At 37.0% G+C, this 15,950-nt stretch overlaps 7 protein-coding genes and 2 pseudogenes across 7 annotated transcripts; 8 read left to right on the forward strand and 1 right to left on the reverse strand. All coding sequences in view use genetic code 6, as the record gives it.

The window, feature by feature from the left end:
- Positions 1-95: 95 nt before the first annotated feature.
- SS50377_23211 (Leucine rich repeat protein) lies at positions 96-1,022 on the forward strand (the record flags this gene model as incomplete). The annotated part of the gene is made up of 1 exon (XM_067907081.1): positions 96-1,022. The coding sequence occupies one exon, from the start codon at positions 96-98 to the stop codon at positions 1,020-1,022; it is 927 nt and encodes a 308-aa protein (XP_067766349.1).
- Positions 1,023-1,047: 25 nt separating this feature from the next.
- SS50377_23212 (Ubiquitin conjugating enzyme E2) lies at positions 1,048-1,470 on the reverse strand (the record flags this gene model as incomplete). The annotated part of the gene is made up of 1 exon (XM_067907082.1): positions 1,048-1,470. The coding sequence occupies one exon, from the start codon at positions 1,468-1,470 to the stop codon at positions 1,048-1,050; it is 423 nt and encodes a 140-aa protein (XP_067766350.1).
- Positions 1,471-1,530: 60 nt separating this feature from the next.
- On the forward strand, positions 1,531-2,091 carry SS50377_23213 (Zinc-finger double-stranded RNA-binding domain-containing protein; the record flags this gene model as incomplete). Its single annotated transcript, XM_067907083.1, has 1 exon — positions 1,531-2,091. The coding sequence occupies one exon, from the start codon at positions 1,531-1,533 to the stop codon at positions 2,089-2,091; it is 561 nt and encodes a 186-aa protein (XP_067766351.1).
- A 1,673-nt stretch (positions 2,092-3,764) lies between these two features.
- SS50377_23214 (Exonuclease family protein) lies at positions 3,765-4,664 on the forward strand (the record flags this gene model as incomplete). The annotated part of the gene is made up of 1 exon (XM_067907084.1): positions 3,765-4,664. The coding sequence occupies one exon, from the start codon at positions 3,765-3,767 to the stop codon at positions 4,662-4,664; it is 900 nt and encodes a 299-aa protein (XP_067766352.1).
- A 2,773-nt stretch (positions 4,665-7,437) lies between these two features.
- On the forward strand, positions 7,438-7,512 carry SS50377_23215 (Histone H4; annotated as a pseudogene).
- A 1,285-nt stretch (positions 7,513-8,797) lies between these two features.
- SS50377_23216 (Reverse transcriptase (RNA-dependent DNA polymerase)) lies at positions 8,798-12,358 on the forward strand (the record flags this gene model as incomplete). The annotated part of the gene is made up of 1 exon (XM_067907085.1): positions 8,798-12,358. One exon carries the CDS (start codon positions 8,798-8,800, stop codon positions 12,356-12,358), a length of 3,561 nt encoding a protein of 1,186 aa, XP_067766353.1.
- Positions 12,359-12,484: 126 nt separating this feature from the next.
- Positions 12,485-12,733, forward strand: SS50377_23217 (Histone H4; annotated as a pseudogene).
- A 1,285-nt stretch (positions 12,734-14,018) lies between these two features.
- On the forward strand, positions 14,019-14,318 carry SS50377_23218 (Histone H4; the record flags this gene model as incomplete). Its single annotated transcript, XM_067907086.1, has 1 exon — positions 14,019-14,318. One exon carries the CDS (start codon positions 14,019-14,021, stop codon positions 14,316-14,318), a length of 300 nt encoding a protein of 99 aa, XP_067766354.1.
- Positions 14,319-15,603: 1,285 nt separating this feature from the next.
- Positions 15,604-15,903, forward strand: SS50377_23219 (Histone H4; the record flags this gene model as incomplete). The annotated part of the gene is made up of 1 exon (XM_067907087.1): positions 15,604-15,903. The coding sequence occupies one exon, from the start codon at positions 15,604-15,606 to the stop codon at positions 15,901-15,903; it is 300 nt and encodes a 99-aa protein (XP_067766355.1).
- Between the last annotated feature and the right edge of the window lie 47 nt (positions 15,904-15,950).

Raw genomic sequence — 15,950 nt, forward strand, 5'->3', positions numbered from 1 at the left:
TATTATTATTATTTTATTATTATTATTATTATTATTATTATTATTATTATTATTATTATTATTATTATTTAATAACAGTGTCAACTTTATTGTTAATGAGATCAAAACATAATTTAAATAAGTAAAACCTAAGTAATATTGAAGATAAAATAAACAATCCAGAGGCTGTATTGTTTTTAGATGTCTCGAGTAATAACATAACTAGTCTATAATAATTTAGCAATTTTATTTCAATCTAAGAACTTAAATTATCATACAATTTTGTTTTTGATCTATAATAAGTGACTTACTTATCAAATTTGCGAAATTTAAAATAATTAGATCTCACATTCAATCCTGTCTCTTAGAATACTGAATTTCGACTATTTTGCATAAGATTAATTCCAACATTAACAATGCTTAATATGAAACCTGTCACATCAGAAGAGTAAATCTAATCTTCGTGTTATTAATTTTAAACACCTATACAATTTCCAGTTAGTCTAGACACACTAAGTCAACCTACTGAATTATTAAAAAATGAGACTTAATAAGAATCACCTAAAACTTTAATTCCTAAAATGTAAGATGGTTAAAATATTTCTATTATTCAACAAATTAAAGATTTGTAAGAAGTAGAAGATTCTGATTCTACTTATGACTTCCAGTCTTAATAATCTTAAACTTAAATGGTTCCAACTTTAAATCCAAAAGATTAAGTAGCTAAAGATAATACAATATAATAAAGCACATCTTTTCAAACTATGAGGAAATCTAGTTAGTAAACACGGTAATTACCTACTTTATCAGCCCCATCTATGTAAAAAGGTGGAATGCCTAAATAGGCTAATCCTTTAACACCAAAAAAGGAGAACAAACCGCCAATTAATCCCATTAAGAAGCCTGATATCAAAAAATCTGCTGAAAAATCAGAATTATAGTAAAAATTAATGTAGGCGATTATGCCAATGTTAGATCTTTTGGATATACCACATTTAACACTGTTATAAGAAAATATTAATTAAAGAAGATAAAAAAAATGATTATAAAAAATTATATTATTTATCATCATTCTATTTCTTGAATAGCTTTCTCAAACAACTCTTAATATTACTCTCTATTTCTTTTAAAAATTTCTGCGGCATCTGTATTTGCTGGTGAATCAGGATTTGCGTCTTCCAAGAGAGAAAGAATGGTAGTTATTATACTAGCAACTGACATGGCTGGCACCCATCTAGAATTTAAAGTATCTAAACAAATTCTGCCATCTGACCAAATATTTGGGTGAAATAACTTACATAAAAATTTAGCTTGAGGTGCGACAGACGGAAATGTATCAGGAAATTTTAATTATAACGTTAATTTTTTGTTATTAAAAATAAAAGAAACCACCCACTATGATAAATCAGATGATATAATTGTATACTAGCTATAATTTTTCTTGATATCTTTAAGATCATTAAGTAGCCTACGCTTTCTGATCTAGTCCATAATAAAGTATATATTAATACATATATAATATTCGTATTAATATTAGTTATTTTCACTTTAATGTCTTTATTCAAAAAAATATCTAAAGCTAATCATACAGCTATAACAGATTAAAGTATTTCTGATATTTCTAGTGATCATTCTATATCTGAAACTGTACCACCTGCAACTTTAATATTTGATATAGAAAAAAGAAAACGTTTTGAGGAGCATCTGCAATCTCCTGAGGATGAGTATTGGTGTTAGGCATGCGATATTTATTTTCAAAAAGAAGAAGATGTATTAACACATATGTAGACATAAGAGCATCTTGATATCGAGGCCACTTGGAAGGTCAAGAACCCAGAAGATGCTTTTTCTTCAAAAAGATATAGATCAGGAAAACCTTCTAGGTAGGAATTAAAGAAATAAGCGCTGTCAGAAAGGAAAAAATTAAGGAAAATGGGTTTATTAGCACCAGCAAAAACGGGTTAAGGTTTGATAAAAGAAAAATCTAATAAAAAGTTTAATAAAGATGATTACTTTACTATGAAAAGACAGAAAGAAAAAAAAGATACCCGTGCTTAGGGTCATATTAAATTAAAAACTAAGAAAACTTAGAGGGTTAAAGAAGATAAGTGATCATTATCTGACAAAATATTTTTAGTTCTAATATAATCCATATGCCTAGATTTCGCTTTTACTAATTTAGGATGCTTCAATGTAACTTATTTTCGAAACTATCAAAGCATAATAAAAATATATATACATTTAAGGACTGATATCATCTATATATTGGTTAAATATATTGTTAAGGTTAATATAATCAAGATGTGAGTAAACATATTCAATTATTTTATAACCATGTTAATCATTAATCTAGTAGACCTAATCATTGAGCTCATATAATTAAATTAATGACATTAAATAACTTTCTTATTAAGTCTATTCATATTTTAGTTAATATTAAGTTATAATATCGATTAGTGATATGTAATCTTGATTTGAATTTTTTAGTCCTAAAAAGGCCAAGAACTCATCCAATAAATCAAAATTGTAAAAATTATGCTGCTTTAAAATAAGATATAAAATACCTGTATCTTTTAGTAGTAGGTGAGCAAATTTAAGAAATTTAATATTAGTTAAATGTTACCGTAACTATAAGTTAATTGCACATCCATCTATTAAAATCTATGCTAAAATTTAAGATACTAAAGGATGTGGAAATAAAAACAGCAGCTAGATAATAAGTTCTATATTATTTTTGAGTTAATCCTCAATTAAAGACATGATGACTGAAATTTGATATAATAATATATTACGCTTATGCTTTACAATAAATTAAAGAATAGACTTATACTCCACTAAGCATATAAATTATATCTGCTGTGATAATATTTACTGCCGTGATAACTAAAATATTTCCATTAAACACTATGTTATTTTATCTGATAAAATAGAATCTTAAAATTAATCTAAGATATTTAAATATTCATCATATATTAGTTATATATATTAAGATAATTAATTTTTCTTAATTTATAATAATTTTATGATTTCTATGAATAATATTTGTTAAAAACCATTTAGAAATTAAAAATTATTGGTTTCAATACATTTTATTAATACTTTTCTGATAAATATTTATGTGAATTTAGCTTACAATATGTTTTTATTTTAATTTGATAAATATAATCCAAACAATACTCCGCTTTTATATGTGAATTATAATCTTTAACTTTATAAAATTAATAAACTATTAGTTCTCATTATATCTAATCCTGTGATAGATATTTTTAACTAAACAGAAAATAATACCGATAAGCTGAATAGTTCTTCTTTATCTTTTAATTAGTACTTATTCATAATATGCTATGCTTATTTAACTATTTATGAATTTTTTTAATTTACATTAATTTGGCTTAAAATACTAATTTAAAATTATACACTTTCTCTATACTTCTAATTTTATGGGAATACTACTTCAACCAGAGACAATAGTCGAAAAATAAATTCATATTGAATATAATCAATATTACTAATTGATTTTTCTAAAATTGTACTTATCATTTTTTCATACTCTTATCTATAAATATCATTTTTTGTAAACAGCTATGTTTCCTTAATTATGTCATTTAGATTTACTGTTGATTTCAATTGTTAAAATATATCTTACCATGAATTCATTTAATTCATATTAAAATATATAATATAATATATAACTAATTATGAACATAACATTACCTACTAACAAAATACAGCTAGACCAGGTTAATCATTTTATTCAATCTATTCTTACTTATACAAAGCCTTAAATGGTTAAAAACTAGATAAAATTTACATGTTGTAATTAAATTTAAAAAATTGTAGTTTATGATAGTTTATATCTTTAAACAATAAAGAATTCCCATTCACTAACACTCAACAATCTTATCTTGAATACAAATGACTTTACCAGGTAGAATTTTCATTATACTCCCAAAACTTAATCTAATATTAAACCTAACAAAAAACTTGTATATATGGATACAGAAATGGTAATGACCACTTAGGGACATAGAATTGCACAAATATCTGTAATTTCCTAAGCTGGTAAAGTGATAATTAACTCATATTGCAAGCCTAAGCATAAAATAATAGACTACCTAACTAAATATAGCGGTGTTACGAAATAACTGATAGTCAAAGCACCTAATTATAAAATTGTGAAAAAATAACTTTTGCACAAGTTAGACAAGCACAAATATATAATTTGTGGGCATGGTTTAGATAACGATCTCAAATTGCTGAAAATAAAACCAAACTATATAATTGATACTGCTACACTATTTGGACCCAGAAAAATGAAACTACAATTATTGGCGGAATAAATTTTAAATAGAAATATACAATAGGGTACTCATAATTCATTGGAAGATGTTTACGCTGTAAAAGATATAATACAAGCCATTTAAGATGCGAGTAATCAAATTAGTACGTTATAAAGTAATAAAGTTAAGTAAATTTATGGCTTTGGATTAAGTTTTTATGATAGAATATTAAAAAATTGTGTTATAAGAACGCAAAATATTAGTGAAACTGAAAATGATTTTTAAAGGGAGTTAATCATTATTGATAATTATCAGGAGTATATTGAGTTGAAAAATAGACTAGGATGCTCATAAATAGTATATTTTGAAAAACGTTCTGATGGTTATCAATGCTTTTGGAAGTGAAATTTATCTATTATTATATTCTTATATGGCTTTCCTAAAAATGAACAATATTTTATAATGTTTTTAATAGGCATACAATTTAAAATAATTAATGCTATAGGGAAAACTACCCTAAAACTATATTGATAAGATATATTCTTTTGTGAATCATGAATTCGACATCATCAAATTAAAATTATTAAATACAAAACTATATCTAACATTGACCCAAGTTTTGCATAGTATGAATATTATGATTAATTTATCTGTGTTAATTGATGATTGTGAACGTATGAACTCACTGATAACTTATCAGTATTTATCATTGGCTATAAAATTACTTAATTCAACTAAAAATAAAAAAGAACTAAAACCGTTTATATTAAAATTTGATTATATTTTTTTGGCACATAATAAAAATTTTGGTTAACTATTTTTCGCCATATATAAGAAAGATAAACTTTTAGAACAAATTATTTAAGCGAGAAAATAGAAAACTAGCTTTCTTATGGCTTATTATTTGTCTGATAAATCAATTCATATTTCATAGCAAATTATTAACTACATTTATTTCCACTAAATACATAATTGTATAAGAAAAGCTATATCATTAACTGATTTATTGTATCTAGCTAAATTTGAACTCACTGGGAATATTAATTTACTAAATAAAATTATCCCTTAGTAAGTAGACTTTATGTAAATTAATACTTTAAATTTTACAACATTTGATATAATTATTATAATAACGATATTTATAGACAAGATTACACCTTAAATATATGAAGTTGTCATAAAATTTTACCCAATCCTTCAATAGACTGTACAAAATTTATTAAAAATTAAAAAAATATCTAATTTAACAATTATTTAATCTTCATTTATAAACTGGAAGTCTGACTTAATTGATATAAAAATAATTCAAAAATTTATACCAGATTTTTGTAAAGATATCAAAGGATATGTTTTAAATTAAGAAATAAAGATTTTAGAGAATGGAATTATTAAGCAAACAACTTTTTCTAATTTAATCAATAGTAGCAAAAACGATAACTACAATGAATATATATTAAAAGCAAATATACTAAGAGCCCTAAAATAGTAAAACTTAACCATTTAAGAATTATAAAGATTATTTTTTATTGATGAGTAATAACTATAATAAATACTAAATCACCTTATTGAATAAAATTATATACAAATAAATAGTTAATATTTGGAAATTTTATGATTCACTCTAACTCAAATTTACTTCTAAGAAATATATATTATATAAAATCTTTACTCTTAACCGATGGAATTTTTATAGTATTTTATATCATAGGTTAAAATTAAATTTATTTTATTAACTAAAGTTTTCCTAATTGACTTTATTATATACCTGGTTAAATTTGTTGTTATTTCCCTCTTACTTTAAGCTTAAGACGAATAACCTCTTATTTAAGAAATTAAACTATGTTAAACTCATCATCTTTTATTAATTAGGTTTTTGAAATAATTTATTCATACTATTCTTAGAACTATTAACAATCAAATTCTATTACTAATTAAGTTTCAATGAGGAATAATGAAATATCGATTTTTTAATCTTTTAACTAGTGAAACTAGAGTATACTATTGTATAAAATTTCATTTTTCAATATTTAATTAGACGCAAAACTTTACAAAATTATATCAAGAATTTACTATTAAAAATCAAAAGATGCTAGAAGTTCCTCATCATTATAATACTCAACTTCGATTGGATTTTTTTAAGATAATTCTAAAAAATATTACGATAATAGCAATGTTAAATTATACTAATAGTTATTCTAAGACAATTTGATTAGTTTTTATTTTAAAGAATAATAATGAGAATCTAGTTGCTAAATGCCGCTAATCTAAACAAAGGAATAAACTAAAAATGATGTAAAAAGTGAGTAATCAAAGGCAGTAATATCAAGTTGTTATTCATTCTTTTTAATAAATGTTATTTTATTAATGAATAAATTCTTGAAATAACTAGAAATTAATAACAATTAGTGGTTAAATAATAAATCTTATAGACTATATTAAAACTTAATCTATGAATCGGATAGATGTTATATGCTTTAAATAAAATTAGTAATTTTAATATTTTCATTTAATCGAATATATTTAGTTAATAAATTACCATCAATTTATTACTACTATAATTAAGCTATTTATTATTCCTTTCTGATTAAAAGTTCTTTAAACAATATTATTTAATTAAGAGCTGATTTAAGCCCTTCTTCTAATTTTGTATATTAATTTTCACTTAAAATAGATAGTTCTGAAGGGAAATTAAGAGAAATTGACTACTAATCTTTTCTTAATAAATCAATTTACTATTTCAAAGTAGACACTTACTCATTTAATGAGATATTATCTAAAGAAACCTTATCATAATTCTATTCTAACGATTTTATTTTATTATTTTATAAAATTATTTGCTTCTTTAGAGCTAATATTTATTCTTATTATACCTTCTAGATATCTACATTTTACTGCATTATAAAAATACATTTAAATTTATTATATATTTAATAATTAATAAGTATTATAATTTATTTAAAGCGAACCTGATTAACAATACTTCATGATAATCTTATTAAAGCATATAGAGCTTATATTATCAGAATTTATAACCTTATTCTAACCTTAAACTCATAATTTTATGATATTTTATTTCATCACCTTGCAATCCATAAGTTAAAAATAATCAATTATCATACTAAAGCAAAACTGTATAATAGTACTATTTGTCACGGCACTAGTTATCTCTGTATATGCTAAGACGGTGACGTCGCAGGACGTGGTGTACGCGCTGAAGCGCCAGGGCAAGACGCTCTACGGCTTCGGGATCTGAGTGATGCTATTCTTGTGGTACTCGTTGTGTGAGCGTGTGGTGCATAGGGCTTCCGTGTCTAGTGGGGTGGCGTACTTCCTGCACAGTGCCATAGTGCATATATGTAATATAATAATACTCATTCGGGCTTCCCGCAAGTATGATAGTGTATATAAATAATATAATACTAAGGACTCACGATTCCCGCAAAGTACCATACTGCCCGAGTATGGTATAATAGTACCAAATTACGGCTCCCGCCCAAATGCCATACTTCACATATGCAACATTATAATCATAATCCTTCATGGCTCCCTTCCACTCGGCTGGTTTCCCATGGGCGGGATGTCAAGGGGGCCTTGCCGAAGCCCTTGCCCTTGCCTTTTCCCAACGTCGGTTGGCATGCAGCGTATAATAATGTAATGTTGGTGTCCCTTCCGATATGTTAAAGTGGGAATAGGCAATATAATAAAGGGGATTTGCCCTTTCCCGCGAAGTATGATAGGGCATATATACGGTATTATAGTGAGTATTCCCGCTCCCCGCAAAGTACCATACTGCCCGAGTATGGTATAATAGTAGCAAATTACGCCTCCCGCCAAAACAGCATTCTGCACATAAATACGCGTGGGCGTATATAAATAATACATATATGGCCTATAGCCACTATATGTGCGAGGTTCCTCTACCACCCCACACGGTATTCATATGCTCATAATGGCGAAGTGGGCCGTCGTCCACCTCGTCCCCACCAGAGGAGAGAACTCGCCCGGTTTGCCCTTGCCCTTGCCCTTCCCGGACGTCCGCAGGAGCTCGTCCGGAGGCTGGCAGTACCGCCCGGTCTCGCCCGGCGTGGCACGCACTTGCTTGGGCGGCGTGCGATGGCGCGAGATGACACCCGATGCATGGCACGGCGCGAGATCATCTTAGATGGCCTGCCTGCCGTGCCCCGCGCCCCGCGCCCATATGGGGCCTACGGGGCCGAGATATGGAGTTCCGGTGAAAATGAGTCTGCAGTTCTGCATATTGAACACGGTAAATTTAGTAGATAGATATTTGTATACATCACATATAACATACATACCTATATTCCATAAATCCCTATATGCATCTATATATACTTATACCTATATTCGCACACCGCAACTACTTTCGTCACTATAACTATATATTATTCATATTAAAACTCGCTCCCGCCCCCGCCCCAACATATATATTTTATATAGCATATATAAGTATGGGTTCGCGAACCGATAGCTGGTTTCATCACCAACCTCATAATGCAGGAGTGAGGGTGCTATCAACAATGTCTGGAAAAGGAAAGGGAAAAGGTTTTGGAAAGGCGACAGACTCGGAGAACACTAGCGATAGTGTAGACCCTGTTGCTCTCACCGCCTAATAAATTCGTATTAGAAGCCTGTTCAAACAGGCACCTGCTCTACCCCAACCCCAACCCCAGTCGATCGCTAGTCACATTTCTTCTACCATGAAGAAGCAATAGGCACCTCCAACGTCTAATGGTGACCCCTCGACTTTGACATATTCCCCCTTCACATAAGTTTCAAGCGTGAGACTGTTCAAGCAGGGCCAGGCAAGCCGGGAGGCTCCTGTGCTCTCAGATAAGACCAATAAATCTATCATGAGCTTCGTGAAAGCAAGAGAAGAAGAAAGAGCCCCGCAAGGTGCTCCGGACACTTCGGCTGCCGACACTCAGAATCGCGCGCAATTCCCTTCCACACAAATTCACGGGGAAACTACAGCTGCGCTCGTTAACTGCCAAGACGAGTAAGCTTAGGAGGTAGCTAGTCTAGCTGCCCCTAACGCAGCGGAAGTGACTGAACAACCGCCCTCCTCATAGGTTGCCAGTTAAGAAGGGGCCCCAACCGATTAACCTAGCCTCTAACCAGAGAGCTAAGAGGAAAGCGAGGCCCCGCCTCGCCCGGATCCCCCAGATGCTCCGGACTACGGGATAGACCCACCAATTCCCAGGCTACCCTCACAAAACATACCGGTAGAGCCCAGAGTCAGACCTCAACTGAATTCAATCACCCGGTATGGTATCGTCCACGAGACGAGATCTCAGACAAGACTTATTCCTGAGACACGTGCCCCAAGCACAACAGAAAGTAACGAACACGCTAGACCAAGGAACCCTGACAAGCCTTTTGAATGTCAGGCATGCACCTTCGCGTCGTCCGACCCCACGAGCCTGCTGAGACATCACGCGCTCACGAGAGGCGGATAGCACGATATAAAGTTCCCGCTACTTAGATACAAAGAAGTTTACGAAGACCCCAAACTCTTCAGATTCTACTGTGGAATCTGTAATCACCCTTTTACGAAGAAATTAAATGTCATGCTCCACCTAATGGATGGAAAATGCAAGAACAAGTAAGGAATGACAAACGAAGCTGCCCAATTGCTAGTAAGAAATAGAGATGTCTATAGCCTCGAACTAGAGGAATAGCTGGCAAAAGCATCGGCCGCCAAGGCGGCAAGAGCGAAGAGTATAGCAGAATAAATAACTGCACCCAAAATAGGACTTCCACCGGAAGCGACGATCAACCTATCTCCTTTAGGTTGCGCTACGGACAAGAAGAATTTAGCATTACGTTTTATCCAGATGAAACTGGAGATTGAAAACGGAGCTGACATCCTAGACGCCTTTAACTAATTCATAGGCGCATTCAGAAGAAAACAGGCATGTAACACCAGACGCGATACCAATCAAAAATAGATAGATTTCTGCTTTTAGAGAGGACAGACTGGAAAGGCATGGAACCTTATTAAGGAAAATTAGAACAAGTAGAACCTATCCCCAGAAAACGCCAGCTCCAGACCGGACCTGGTTAGAGAGTTATTTTAGGAAAACCGGAAACCCGAATATGAATCGGCATCGCGGTAGGGATCAGTAAGAACAGCGCTGCAAGCGCCAACGGCAGAAGAGATTACGAAGATAATCCTATAGTACCGGGATGGCAAAGCAGGCGGCCCGAGTGGCATTCTTCCAGCCCACCTGAAAGAACTTGAGAAGTCTCATCACATCTCAAACATTCTTGCGAAGGTATACAAACTAATACTTGATACACCATCCCTAGTGAACAAGACTAGGAGACTATTCGAATACCGGATAATCTTCATCCCAAAGAACGCGACCAAGTTTAGACCGATTTGCATACAGGAGTTATTCCTATAAGTCCTGCACAAAGCACTGGCAGAGAAGATGAAGCAGCAACTAACCCTAGGCAATTATCAATTCGCCTTTACCAAAAACGCTCTCCTCAGAGCCAAATATTAAGCTAATATCATGCTTAAGAATGGGCTCACCCTTACTTCCCTTGACGTACGAAACGCCTTTAACGCCGTACCTCATAAAGTAATCGAAGAAGAACTCGTGAAAGCCGGCCTAGCACCGGAAACCAACCAATACATCCAAGCCTTTTTGATGGCGCGGAATGCGGAGGGGTTGGAAAGGCTAGGCACCGGCGTCCCCCAAGGGGATCCATTGTCCATGATGCTATTCTGTGTTGTAATGCGCCCGATCCTAGATCGGCTCGCAGGCAAATACAAGGTTATCGCATCGTACGCGGACGATGTCCTGATAGGTCACGATTCAGGAGTAAACCTCAAAGACTGTGAAAGCGTCTTTGCAGACTACGGGCTAACCCTGTCTGTGGAGAAATGCATAACAGCCTCCCCCACCCAAGCGATTAAATTCGTTGGGTAAGAATTTAAGGACAAACCGATACCGTTAACAGATCACTTGCTCCAAACCGCTCAGGATGCCTTCCTACTCCTCGAGCAATCGAAGCTCGGGACCACCCAATAACGGTTCCAGATGTTTGTACAATGTATTGTTCCCTCAGTCAACTATGGCCCACTTGTGGACGTCACGGATGACTAGGAAGCCGGATATACGAAGATAGACGACAGCCTTGTTGCCACCACCTCGCTGATAGCGGGACTAAGCATAAAGATTGAAACTCTATTGGATAGCTAGATCCGGGGTGGAATGAACGTGATCACACCTGGTCGCTTCTACCCACTCATGACCGCAGCACGCGATGAATTCCATGAGAACAATCACTGCGTCTTTAGAAATATCAGGGAGAAAATCAAAGAACTCGTTCCGGACGATCCAGATCCTGGACGCCCGATGATTTTCCCCTGCATCTTAGGAGCCACCAGGCTCCCTGGACAGTCTGTCCAGTATCTCTTGAACTCGGCTTTCGGCCCGGTAGCGACACCCAGTAAAACCCATTTGTGTACGCTATGCGGTACCCCTAAGATTGGAGATCACGACCAAAAATGCAATAGAAATAGCGGAATCCGAATAGTTAGACACAACAAGGCTGTCTCAGCCGCGATGAACTGCCTAGCGAAGTACGAGCCCCGTGAAATAACACGTCAATAAGCTCCTGAAGGAAAGTTTTATCCGGACTTCAGAATCATTGTAAGTAAAATCCTGACAGTAGACCTAGATGTCACGTTTACTTCGCAAGAGAATATGGACGCGAAATTTGCAGAAAAGGTTAGAAAGCATAAATTGCCTGACCCTAACCAGACTATAATCCCAATGGTTATCTCACATGAACTTTAAATTCATCGCGAGACACTCAAGTTGTTGAAATTCCACTTCCCGGAGTTCAACTACAGGAAATTTATGGAAGCGGTGGGAACTGCGACCTGTTTCTATAGACAGGACTCAGTTCGAAACAACACTGCACGATAGATCATAGCTCTCCAGGATAGGAACTATGGTTTAGAGGAAGACGTTGCAATACGTCTTAATTGGAGAAATGCTGCGAAGAATAACAATCGCAGGCGCCAGCACGCCAGAGGGAGTGCTGTCGCACCCGGGCCGTGAGGCCAGGGAAAACAAGAAAACCCCCCCCGACAGGGGCAGTAAAGATCCCATATACGCAATGAGGAATGGCAGTACTCGAGTGATCTTTTACAAAAAAAAAAAAAAAAAAAAAAAAAAAAAAACAAATCCGAGAAGGATGCACTCACAGGCATCACCAAGCCTGCCATACGCAGGTTGGCGCGCAGAGGTGGCGTGAAGAGGATCTCGTCCACGATCTACCCCCAGACGCGCGAGGTGCTGAAGGCGTTCCTGGACGTGGTCATCAGGGACTCGCTGACCTACACTGAGCACGCGCAGCGCAAGACGGTGACGTCGCAGGACGTGGTGTACGCGCTGAAGCGCCAGGGCAAGACGCTCTACGGCTTCGGGATCTGAGTGATGCTATTCTTGTGGTACTCGTTGTGTGAGCGTGTGGTGCATAGGGCTTCCGTGTCTAGTGGGGTGGCGTACTTCCTGCACAGTGCCATAGTGCATATATGTAATATAATAATACTCATTCGGGCTTCCCGCAAGTATGATAGTGTATATAAATAATATAATACTAAGGACTCACGATTCCCGCAAAGTACCATACTGCCCGAGTATGGTATAATAGTACCAAATTACGGCTCCCGCCCAAATGCCATACTTCACATATGCAACATTATAATCATAATCCTTCATGGCTCCCTTCCACTCGGCTGGTTTCCCATGGGCGGGATGTCAAGGGGGCCTTGCCGAAGCCCTTGCCCTTGCCTTTTCCCAACGTCGGTTGGCATGCAGCGTATAATAATGTAATGTTGGTGTCCCTTCCGATATGTTAAAGTGGGAATAGGCAATATAATAAAGGGGATTTTCCCTTTCCCGCGAAGTATGATAGGGCATATATACGGTATTATAGTGAGTATTCCCGCTCCCCGCAAAGTACCATACTGCCCGAGTATGGTATAATAGTAGCAAATTACGCCTCCCGCCAAAACAGCATTCTGCACATAAATACGCGTGGGCGTATATAAATAATACATATATGGCCTATAGCCACTATATGTGCGAGGTTCCTCTACCACCCCACACGGTATTCATATGCTCATAATGGCGAAGTGGGCCGTCGTCCACCTCGTCCCCACCAGAGGAGAGAACTCGCCCGGTTTGCCCTTGCCCTTGCCCTTCCCGGACGTCCGCAGGAGCTCGTCCGGAGGCTGGCAGTACCGCCCGGTCTCGCCCGGCGTGGCACGCACTTGCTTGGGCGGCGTGCGATGGCGCGAGATGACACCCGATGCATGGCACGGCGCGAGATCATCTTAGATGGCCTGCCTGCCGTGCCCCGCGCCCCGCGCCCATATGGGGCCTACGGGGCCGAGATATGGAGTTCCGGTGAAAATGAGTCTGCAGTTCTGCATATTGAACACGGTAAATTTAGTAGATAGATATTTGTATACATCACATATAACATACATACCTATATTCCATAAATCCCTATATGCATCTATATATACTTATACCTATATTCGCACACCGCAACCACTTTCGTCACTATAACTATATATTATTCATATTAAAACTCGCTCCCGCCCCCGCCCCAACATATATATTTTATATAGCATATATAAGTATGGGTTCGCGAACCGATAGCTGGTTTCATCACCAACCTCATAATGCAGGAGTGAGGGTGCTATCAACAATGTCTGGAAAAGGAAAGGGAAAAGGTTTTGGAAAGGCGAAAAGACACAAATCCGAGAAGGATGCACTCACAGGCATCACCAAGCCTGCCATACGCAGGTTGGCGCGCAGAGGTGGCGTGAAGAGGATCTCGTCCACGATCTACCCCCAGACGCGCGAGGTGCTGAAGGCGTTCCTGGACGTGGTCATCAGGGACTCGCTGACCTACACTGAGCACGCGCAGCGCAAGACGGTGACGTCGCAGGACGTGGTGTACGCGCTGAAGCGCCAGGGCAAGACGCTCTACGGCTTCGGGATCTGAGTGATGCTATTCTTGTGGTACTCGTTGTGTGAGCGTGTGGTGCATAGGGCTTCCGTGTCTAGTGGGGTGGCGTACTTCCTGCACAGTGCCATAGTGCATATATGTAATATAATAATACTCATTCGGGCTTCCCGCAAGTATGATAGTGTATATAAATAATATAATACTAAGGACTCACGATTCCCGCAAAGTACCATACTGCCCGAGTATGGTATAATAGTACCAAATTACGGCTCCCGCCCAAATGCCATACTTCACATATGCAACATTATAATCATAATCCTTCATGGCTCCCTTCCACTCGGCTGGTTTCCCATGGGCGGGATGTCAAGGGGGCCTTGCCGAAGCCCTTGCCCTTGCCTTTTCCCAACGTCGGTTGGCATGCAGCGTATAATAATGTAATGTTGGTGTCCCTTCCGATATGTTAAAGTGGGAATAGGCAATATAATAAAGGGGATTTTCCCTTTCCCGCGAAGTATGATAGGGCATATATACGGTATTATAGTGAGTATTCCCGCTCCCCGCAAAGTACCATACTGCCCGAGTATGGTATAATAGTAGCAAATTACGCCTCCCGCCAAAACAGCATTCTGCACATAAATACGCGTGGGCGTATATAAATAATACATATATGGCCTATAGCCACTATATGTGCGAGGTTCCTCTACCACCCCACACGGTATTCATATGCTCATAATGGCGAAGTGGGCCGTCGTCCACCTCGTCCCCACCAGAGGAGAGAACTCGCCCGGTTTGCCCTTGCCCTTGCCCTTCCCGGACGTCCGCAGGAGCTCGTCCGGAGGCTGGCAGTACCGCCCGGTCTCGCCCGGCGTGGCACGCACTTGCTTGGGCGGCGTGCGATGGCGCGAGATGACACCCGATGCATGGCACGGCGCGAGATCATCTTAGATGGCCTGCCTGCCGTGCCCCGCGCCCCGCGCCCATATGGGGCCTACGGGGCCGAGATATGGAGTTCCGGTGAAAATGAGTCTGCAGTTCTGCATATTGAACACGGTAAATTTAGTAGATAGATATTTGTATACATCACATATAACATACATACCTATATTCCATAAATCCCTATATGCATCTATATATACTTATACCTATATTCGCACACCGCAACCACTTTCGTCACTATAACTATATATTATTCATATTAAAACTCGCTCCCGCCCCCGCCCCAACATATATATTTTATATAGCATATATAAGTATGGGTTCGCGAACCGATAGCTGGTTTCATCACCAACCTCATAATGCAGGAGTGAGGGTGCTATCAACAATGTCTGGAAAAGGAAAGGGAAAAGGTTTTGGAAAGGCGAAAAGACACAAATCCGAGAAGGATGCACTCACAGGCATCACCAAGCCTGCCATACGCAGGTTGGCGCGCAGAGGTGGCGTGAAGAGGATCTCGTCCACGATCTACCCCCAGACGCGCGAGGTGCTGAAGGCGTTCCTGGACGTGGTCATCAGGGACTCGCTGACCTACACTGAGCACGCGCAGCGCAAGACGGTGACGTCGCAGGACGTGGTGTACGCGCTGAAGCGCCAGGGCAAGACGCTCTACGGCTTCGGGATCTGAGTGATGCTATTCTTGTGGTACTCGTTGTGTGAGCGTGTGGTGCATAG

This window comes from Spironucleus salmonicida, chromosome 3 (genome assembly GCF_000497125.1).
Source record: "Spironucleus salmonicida strain ATCC 50377 chromosome 3, whole genome shotgun sequence".
NCBI classification, from domain to species: Eukaryota; Fornicata; order Diplomonadida; family Hexamitidae; genus Spironucleus; species Spironucleus salmonicida.